At 53.6% G+C, this 9,990-nt stretch overlaps 1 protein-coding gene across 1 annotated transcript; it reads left to right on the plus strand.

Annotated features, from left to right (window-relative positions):
* Nucleotides 1-7,554: 7,554 nt before the first annotated feature.
* ISF_06496 (hypothetical protein) lies at nt 7,555-9,990 on the plus strand (the record flags this gene model as incomplete). Its single annotated transcript, XM_018850100.1, has 1 exon — nt 7,555-9,990. One exon carries the CDS (start codon nt 7,555-7,557, stop codon nt 9,988-9,990), a length of 2,436 nt encoding a protein of 811 aa, XP_018702588.1.

The raw sequence follows: 9,990 nt of genomic DNA on the forward strand, positions 1-9,990 counted from the left end.
GTACATAACTAGAGTTGCGAACAGATGGCACCATCACGGGCAGGCCGCCCGCCGCCGCTGCCACAGCGGAGCAAAGGGAGAGGTGGGCCGCATTCAATATATTAGTAGGTATTAATTGAAATGCAGCGTACACTTGAACAACAAGGTTTTCTGCCAAAAGAACCGCCATGGAATAAAATTTTATTTCCTTGGATTCTGGAATACGTAGTTTTACCGACATTCTCATAGAAGTGAACCTCTCATTGTGGCGGGGCCACCGTCCATAGCCTTGTCCTACATCCACGGCGCTATTCCTAGACATGGACGATACAAAGTGCATACAAAAGCCAAAGCCGACCAAAACTCATCACAATCTGATGGGACAATGAAGGTTGTATTATTTCCGCCAGTTTTATTTCCATCCATGCCGTCATACTGATGTGGAGTTGTCGACCACCCTCATCCTCATCGGTTAATAAGAATAAAGCTCAGCCACCACACCCTTACTTACATGAACCATGCATGTCCTACAAACAAGTTCAGACTGAGACTACCGGCGCGTGTCAATGCAGTACAGAGTGTCTTTCAAACACATGTTAAAGTGTGCTGCAAATCACGCCCGGCCCACGAGCCTCATCTCGATCCCGGCCCGACGCCAGCACTGGATGGCCCCGACTTGAATGCCGCCCCCAGCTCAACCAAACCCCGAGCATGGGACCCCAACTGTAAAACTAGCACATGGCATAGCGATCCTTCACTCCTTCCATTTATCGGGGAACGCGATGTCGGCGATAGCCACGGTGACGCGTAGGACACAAGAGAGCTTGCTGCCTCCAAAGTTCCGAGTTCCTGCAGCCCAAGCTTCGGTATCATCCAGGTCGACTACGAAGCCTCACTAGAGAGTCGACGTGATACGTTTGACTGCAAGATGTATTAATCAAACTTGGGTTATGGCCCCAGGCGCATACCTAACGTCCGGGCCCATCCGTCACATAGAGTTCGACACCGCCGACGACCTCGCCGCCGCCCTCGCACTACTTGGCACGCCGTCTTCCAACCTACGTCACGGATATGTACTAGCAAACTGGTAAGTCCATTACATCCAAGTCTACTTCTTCAACAATCGCGCCGGCCGCAGTACGCTGCCGTTTACCGTTTCGCCACCGCCAGCACCATAGACTCCGGCGTCCGCACTCCTCAACGGATCGCCGCTTCCGGGTTAAGAAACCGCCCCAAGCAATACCCATCCCAGGACAGACACAAAGCTAGGATGAATGATATTGTGGTTTTTGGATCAGAATAGATACGAGGCAAACTTCTGTCTCCGGGTTCGTTAGCTGCATCAGCGAACTCACTGGCGGATGACAAACTATACCGAAAGTCACTGCGCAACACCACTCCAATAATACCACGGAAGTATTATGACTTCCATATTCTACAGTACATCTACCAAAATACTTGCGATAGATAACTTGAGCCATGGCGGGCTGTCTACTACCTGCTGGCGAGGGAGTTTCGCACCCCTCAATTTCATGTACTTTCAATCGCAGTCCTTAAAAGGAGCGCTTGCCTAGACACATAGCCCGTGTAGATTAACCCTTGCGCCAATAGACATTCCGAAATCAACGTACGGAACAAGGTCTCAGGTTTGGTTCTGCAGCCGTGCGGCCGTCGGAGACACAGCGAGCTCATATGCGTATCATGAGGCCGGCTGAGGAGTGCAGCCGAGCCACATCCTATGCCGTGCGTGTTTTCACTACAGCTCCTGTTACCAGCATCTCCCAAAGGAATCAAATCCGGCGCAGTCTTGCCAGTGTGTCACCAAATGAGGAACCGCGCCGAAACTGGCCACATGGACAAAACGATAGGTCTCAAAGCACCACCAGCAGCTCATATTAGTTTAATGACACGGAGAAGAAAAAATGTCTGGCATCGATTCTATGAGATGGTTCAATAAGGAGGCATGAAGCGATGCTCCCTTCACCATCACAGCAAAACTCAGCGCTACGCTTGGCCCACGCTTTGGCCACGGCCGTGTAGCAGGCCGCGCCATGATGATCGCCAATGGTGATTTGCTTCGCTAACCAAACACGCTAAACAGGACTCTTCTTGATCCGTGTCCAGGCTGGGATTTCTGGGAAGAAGTTGAGGTTTCTTCGGGTACGCGCTTCACGGCCAACCACCACATCGTAGAGCTTGCGGACCTGTCCGGTCTCTTCGCCGAGAGAAATGTGGTCGGGATGAGAGAAGACGCAGATATCGGCATTAAACCCGATGGCTTCAAGCACGGACTCTTTAACGGACCCTTTATCCCATGTTACAGTTGTGGCTGCCTCGCAGAAACAAGACTGCCACCTCCATATGGCGCCAAGTTCGAGGACGCGCAAAGGGTTCAATCTACTCGAAGACGTTTGACGCACCTGCAACGCAATCGGCATCCCAAGAGTCCTGAGCTCGTCTCAGTGAGTCGTTTTGTGTATACCATAGCGGTATGAGCTTCTTTGACGAAATTGTACGTGGGCTGAAGGATCGCTTGCCGTATGATATCATGGCGATCAGGAATCGTGCATGTTCATGGTTGGTTGTAATACTGCGCCTCTACATATGGTTTATTTTGGGCCTCCAACTATTTTTGTTCTTCTTCTTGTTATTTTTCACTTGTTGTTTCCGCTATGGTGCCGTCTTAAACGCGGAAAGGTATGGAGCACTGTACTTCTCACAGCTCGTATCCTGACATCAACAAAGTCATCAGATACCTACTCACTCAGCATGTAAATACAACAATAAAAGAAAGGATGTCCATTTCACACCTATCAATTGAAGGCAGAGGGCAATGAGCTGCGGAGTATCATCAATTCAACAAAGATAAAGGCCATCGCGGTAAGGTGTAGGGTAGGTGGCGCACGATGCGAGGCGAAGCCTGATGAAGATTGCAAGCTGTAACTACAGGGGATATCCTGGACAGTGATGAAATGCGTGTTATACGAATGTTAGTTATTGCTTGATTCTGCGCCCTGGTTGGTCCATCATCAACCGCATCTTGCATACATACCTGATCAGATGATGACAAGTCGAACAAGGGTTGATTCCCTTAATAAAAGGTGCCTAGCTACAGTAGATACATGGACTCAACTATTGCCACACAGGAGCGATAAAACACAAACGGAATCCTGCCATATTTGGATGGCTACCCAAGCCAGTGATGATTAATTTGCTTTGCCGTCTTGGCTGTTCGTGCACATGAATCGCGCGCATAGTCAGGCATCTCGTGAACCAGTTTTATGCTGGAGGACTCCGTACGAAGTAGGCCCTACAAGCGGCAACTATCGAATTGCCAATTTACTAATCTGGAGAGGGCGAAGGAAAGTTTCGCTAGTTCTGCTGAACTGGTCACATCTTTGGGACCAGTGGGACATTTGAGTTTTGATGAACAATGAAACGGTGCTGGTGGACTACGGGCAAATAATCAGTCATGATCAGACGAGGCCGTGCACCTTGCGAGCACAGCTCTGCGAATACACGCAGCACCAACTGCTCCGTGTTTTGTGCAATTACGATGGGATATTATGCCGATAAGATCAAAAGCCGATGGAGCTCTCATTGCATGGTGATCGGGTACGCCGTGACAGGGCAGCGCGGCACAATGCGAAGTGGCCGTGTGAGCGAGCGACTAGGAAGAACGCATCGTTGCGAAGCCGACCCTGTGCGACGTGCACATGACAGATTTGTGCCGGCTTCCATAATCGGACGATTGGTCTGCCTCGCGCATTTTACAAACCGGTTTCTCGGTCGCAGATGCATTCCCGCGTGGCAATGACGAGTCGTTTCGTAAAGACTTGCTGCTGAGGGCGAGCATTCCAACGCGCCGCGCGGAATCTGAAACACGGGGGCAAAGGGGTTCATTCTTCCACCCGGCCACAGTCCGTTACGATTTCTTTCCTTTTGCGAGAGGATTGCGCAAGAAAATTTTGACGCAAGGGTAACAGAAACAATGTCTCAGCGTTATCTTTTTTTAGTTTTGCTTTTGAGATTGTTTTCGGTGACATGGGCTGGGGCAGGAATAGCACACCGGTGACAGGCGACAGGCGACAGGGAGAGGGACGGCTTGACGACGGCTTGAAGAGACTCGTGGCTGGACTGGGAATGGTTTGCCTTCTGACAGGGGTCTTATTGTCTGCTGATCGTCAATGCGAAAGGTCTGGACTCCTCGGCTGGGGGCCATGGCGGCGACGGAGCCTGGCCAGTGGGAGCAGGCAAGGTGACGGCAAACCTGAAGCGTGCCAGTTCGGCCTGAAGCCAAGCATCTGCCGCAAGGGCGGCCCATTCACGGATAGGTTTTGCTGCTTCTACGGGTACTCAGGTACTCGGCGGGGACGTCATGTACCCAAGCCCAAAGGTGACAAGCTGAGTGACAGGCAATTCCAGTTGCGCGAATTCGTGCTTGTAATCGGGCCATCTGTAGTTTTGCCAGTGGTGCGGACAGAATCGCCAGAGGGGAAGAACATCCAGAACAAGTAAGCTTTGTGAACATCAGTGTTGATGTGCGTGAGAGTTGCCGGAAATAGCAAGAGATGGTTGAAGACAGACGCAGAATTTGGCAGGCAGTTCTTAGTACCAGTAGATACCCATGCTTGCTTGTCATGCCATGGCTACTGGCCCTTTTAGTGGATGAGCAAATCGGCGGGACCACAGGCATCATCAATAAGTTTCGAATGGTGCAGTGCGAGCCATACTGGAAGGAGCATGATGCGAGTCCCTTTTTTACGTGGCGAGGTTGGCCTGGTGTGCGAGGAGAGACAGTGGCTTTGTGACATATGGAACATTCCACCAGTATCGAGGCAGGGGCAAATGTTTTTGCGGCATGAAGAGAGGGTTTTGGATCGGCGGTGGGACGCGACTTGGGGTGAAGGCTGGATGATCGAACAGTTGAGGTGGAGAGAGACTGTCTGTGATGATTTGTTTTTTGTACTAATACATGTGTGGCGTACATATGCGTCCGCTGTGCTGCCAGGTGAAGCAAACAGAGCATGCTAGTTGGCGGGCGTAAACAACGGCGGTGCCAGCTGGCGGGAATGTCTGTGATACGATACGGTGTGGCGCAGACAAAATTGGCAAGCACAGGGTGGTAATTACAAGCATGCTGCAGCCTGCAGCCGTTGTGTCCCTCGGGTATCCGTAGGCGATGTATTTGTTCTTGAACATTGATTCAGGTCACCAGCACCTTTTTGGCAACACTCAACGGGCACATTAGCGGCGCGTTAGCTGCCGCACCAAAAAAGGCAAAAACTTGGGCGAATTTGGCCATTCGGCGTGGCTTTACTGGGGCGCGCGAGTTGTTGTGGCGCCGGTGTACCTGACGCTGGTAGAAGTAGAAGGTACATGGCGAGTGGAGGTTAAAATGGGTGAAAACGCATCGAGCCGGGACGCGAAGCGAGTATGGAGTACATGCATTGGAAATTATGCTCTCGGCTTGGCGGCCCCGTTACGGGCACATCAATCGCGATGCTGAGGTAAATGCGCGCGAGCCCTATCTGCTCGTTTATCAGTGCAGGTTGTTCTGCGCGACGTCTCGGCGTGTTTTTTTGCCCTACAAGGTGACGTGACAGCAAAATTGCAAATTTAGCAGAAAAGCGAAGCCTTGCTCTTCTTTGTTTCTCCTTTTTACGTGGATCCAACTCGACGTGTGCCTGAGTTAGCGTGGCGTAATTTCCCAGCAGGGGGACGCCGCAGATCCACAGACTGTGCAGGTACTTGGGAGGTGGTGGTGAATTGGTGGTAGGACGAGGTACTCCGTGCTTCGCAGGCGCTGACGGGAGGCGGCTGGCAGGGGTAGCTGGAGGGTAGCTAGGCCGAGTCTAGTGTGGGAGTGGGGTTCTTCCAGTGAGTTGGTGGATGAAAGGGCTTGGCTGCAATCAATTCAATACGGGAGAGCCGTTTACCAGGCAGTATCGGTACCGAGAGCTGGGAAGAACCTGCAAGGCGATGATGAAAGGCAGTGTTTTTCTGCACCAAAATAGAAGGTCGCACGGCCAACTTGTTGTGACAGATGAGCGCTCTCTCTTGCTCTTGCTCTCTCGTCCTTTTTTTGTTCTTGCTCCTTACAGACTCGTGTGCCAGCCGCGTCTCGTTTGCATTCCAGCACTGACTGTTGTTCTGGTGCTGCAGGTGCTTTGTCCCCCTGGACCGACCCCAGCGCACCACCGCACTGGATCCCCTGATGATGGTGCACTGGGAGCGTAGCAACGCCGCTGGATTGGAGGGCGGTAAGAGGTGATAATTTCCGGAGAGTTGACAGGCAGATATTACTATCATGGTATAGGGAGATAGGTAATAGCACAGAGGGTAGGAACATGAGTAACCCACGCCTGGAAGGAACTTATGTGCATCACGATGCCAATCGGGAAGCGGTAAATTCTCCGTCCCTAAATTGCCCAGGTGACACAAAGTAAAGTACTCAGGCAGCTACTTTACGCCTAGCAGGTACCTTGACACACCGGTCACTTTGGCTGGTCAAACCGTCCAACCGTCGTCCAACCGTCCGCCAACTGCTAGCCTAATTAGCCAACTAGCCTCGTCTCCCTCCTCGACCTCTTCTGTCTGTCTCCCCTTCTACCCCTTGTCGTCGATTCCTTGTGTTCCCAGCTTCCAGCTCTCAGCTCCTCATCCCCCCATCCCACCCATCATCCCCCCCGTCCCTTGCTCCGTTCGCCATTTGGCACTGGCTGGAATTCCACCACTCCATTCTCTCGCTTCCGCCTCTCTTTTCTTGTACCAGTTCCCCGCCCTCTCTCCTCCTTTCCTTTCCCTTCACCTTTCCTCCCCTCCCTCCTCCCACCGCCGACCTCGACAATCGTTTTCTGAGAGTAGTTTCGGGTTTCCACGCCGCCAATTCTTCAACTCGTGCGGCTGCCCGATCCTTTTTTCTCTGACCCGCCTCGCCGCCTCAATCCAAGTTTGGTCCATGTCTGCGTAACTATTCGCAGACTTGCAATTAGCCACGCCTCACCCGATGCCCGTCGCCGCCTAATTCACCACCCCGACGACTAGCCACGCTTGCGTGCCTTTACGCTCATTACCCAACTCTGTTTTTTTGCGGCTTGTTTTGCGATTTGGGGATCTTTCCCCTCGACGATTTGTTTCGTTCCGTCACTCTTTTGATCTGATCTGCACATATCGCTTTGCTCGATTATATGTGAGTCGCCCCTTCAATTCCGACAGCTGCACGCCTCCCTGAGCTCGACTGGTACGACTATTGCAACGAACACAGCAACTGGCAACCTACGCAATCCGACGGCAATCATTCAAAGTCTCTTTTGCAGCCACCCAGTCAGCATACTCTCGATAGAATCGTCCACTCAGGGCGGCGCGGCGCGGCGCAACGCAACGCAACAACGCCATGCTAACTTGACCAGACTTGCGCTCTCTGACAATTGTCACATACATTCGCTAATAGAATATCCTGACCGTACGCTTCTCTGTTCACGGTCTCGCCCGTCCTTTACTAAAAATTCAAGATATCCTTTACCCTCTTTGTGTGCGACTATTCCGCCCAGACGACTCCAAAGCAGCTTCAAGATGCCCTCCAAGATTGCCCTCGTTTTCGCCGCCACTCTAGCCCTGGCTACCTCCGCTGTTGCCGAAGCCGATCGCCCGCGCATCTTCTACCCGCAACGGGCCAGGAAGGATGATACTGAAATCGATAACGATGCCGACGCCTACGACAATGAAGAGGTGAAGCGCGACTTTTTCACGTCTATCATGGACAACCTCGGTCTCGACAATGATAAAAACAATGACTTCTCCGACATCAGCAACCTCTTCGAGCCTGGCAAGAAGACCCAGGAAACTCCCACCACAACCGTCATTGTTGACCAAACCGTCGTTGTCCCCCCCGGTGGCACTGGCAACCCGAACCCGAACCCGGAACCTCAGCCAACAACCTCATCCACCCGTCGCGCTCGCCCTCGGCCCTCGACCACCCGCTCCGGTATCCTTGTCGGTCCTACTGGCGTTATTTTTCCTTCGTCTTCCTCGTCCTCTTCGTCCTCGTCCTCGTCCTCGTCGAGCTCTGGGAACAGCGCCACCCGTAGCGAGCCTCAGTCTTCCAGCACCCCCCAGGTTACAGCTCCGGGGTCTTCCCAGCCGCCGCAGGGCACAGCTCCAGGGTCTTCCAAGACAACCGATGTTATCACCACTCCCGAGTCTCAGACGACTGCGTCGGAAACTGCCAAACCGACCTCGCAACAGCCGACCACTACCACCACCTCGGGTGGCCTTTTGGACCCGATTACCTCCATTATTAGTGATATCATCCCCCCCGCTTCGTCTACCAACAGCACTACGATTCAGACCGATACTCCCCCTTCAAGCCCCTCTCCCACGAGCTCCGACTCGGCTGTAACCACTTTAAAGCCTGTTGATTCTTCGACTCTTGTCACTTCCGGAGCTACAGCCCCCACCACGGCCCCCACAACGACTGCTGTGCCCGAGTCTTCAACAGAGGTTGCCAATAGCACGGCGCCCGGGACTAGCATCCAGACAACCGAGACGCCCACCGGCACTGGCCTCCTCCCTATCTTGACCTCGGTCGTTAGCTCGATCCTGCCTGGCTCCACGGAGACCGCCAATTCTACCTCCACCGATGGTCCCCAGACTCCTACAAGCCCGGTCCCCGTCACTTCTACGACCCCAACCACTACCATCGCGACCCCGACGTCTGGCAGCTCTACTGGCACCGGCATTATTGACACGAGCATCTTGCCCACATTGACACCAACTGTCATTCCTGGCAATAACGCCACCACCACTGGTCCTACGTCGACTTCCACGCTGACTCCCACCACGTCCGTCAACGGCACCGAGACTGCGACCACAGGCACGACTCAGACTTCTAACACAATGCCGACCTCAACTGGTGGTAGCGTCATCACGCCACCCTCCGGCAACTCGACGGCGCCTGCTACCACTACTTCGCTTGAGCCTACTAGCACTCCTGTCGAGACAACCGCTGTCGAGACTACCGCGACGACCCCAACCACAACCCCGACTCCGACTCAAACTGGCGTCACGAGCATTGCCCCCACTGCCACTGGCTCTGGTACCAGCGACTGGCTGCCCACTACCATGATCGTTGAGCCCACCAGCTTCAGCTTCACCGCGCCGACCACGACTCAAACTGCCACCACCACCACGGCTCTGCCTACCAACATTCCTCAGGTTATCATTTCGTCCCAGGGCGACAAGCCTGCGCCCAAGGACACTGTTCAGATCCAGATTGGCTTCAAGTACCCGCTCAATTACGACTTTGTCTCGGGCAACTCTGCGGCTGCTGCTCAAATCTTCCGTCTGCTTCCCATAGCTCTTGCTGATGCAAACAACCTTGCCTTGGACAGGGTCCAGATTACCAAACTTGTCCCCTTTGACACCCGTGAGACTGCCGGCTTCATTACAACGCTCGCCAAGCTCCACTATCCCCAGACGCTGGTCTCCTCGCTGAACTCAAGCATCTGGCTTCCCAACTCGAGGCTGTACAACAACCCTTCGGAGCTGGTCAACAACCTGACGGCGCTCATCAACCCTGGCATTAAGATTCTTGACGACAACGACGATGAGGGCGTCGGGAACGGTGGCACTGGACCCAACAACAGCAATGACGCCTTTGGCAATGATGATCAGCCCAACCAGTCCAGCAAGCAGCGTGCCACTACGGCAGGTATCGTTATGGGTGCCGTCGGTCTTGGTGCCATGTACGGCGCGGCTATGTTCATCGTCGCCCGCCGGTACAAGCGCAAGCGTCAGAACCACCGCCGCTCCAGCTCAATCTCTTCTGTCGGTCGCTCTGAGGAGATGCGGTACGCTGGCAACGGCAGCCCTGCTATGATGGGTGGTGCTCTTCTCAGCCCAAACAACCGTGGCACGTACGGCGGCCAGAGCCAGAACAGCATGAACTCTGCCCGCACCGCCAATATTTCGGCGCCCGTTGCAACCGAGAACTCCCTCGGCTGGAACTAA

This window comes from Cordyceps fumosorosea (genome assembly GCF_001636725.1).
Source record: "Cordyceps fumosorosea ARSEF 2679 chromosome Unknown scaffold_17, whole genome shotgun sequence".
Taxonomy (NCBI): domain Eukaryota; kingdom Fungi; phylum Ascomycota; class Sordariomycetes; order Hypocreales; family Cordycipitaceae; genus Cordyceps; species Cordyceps fumosorosea.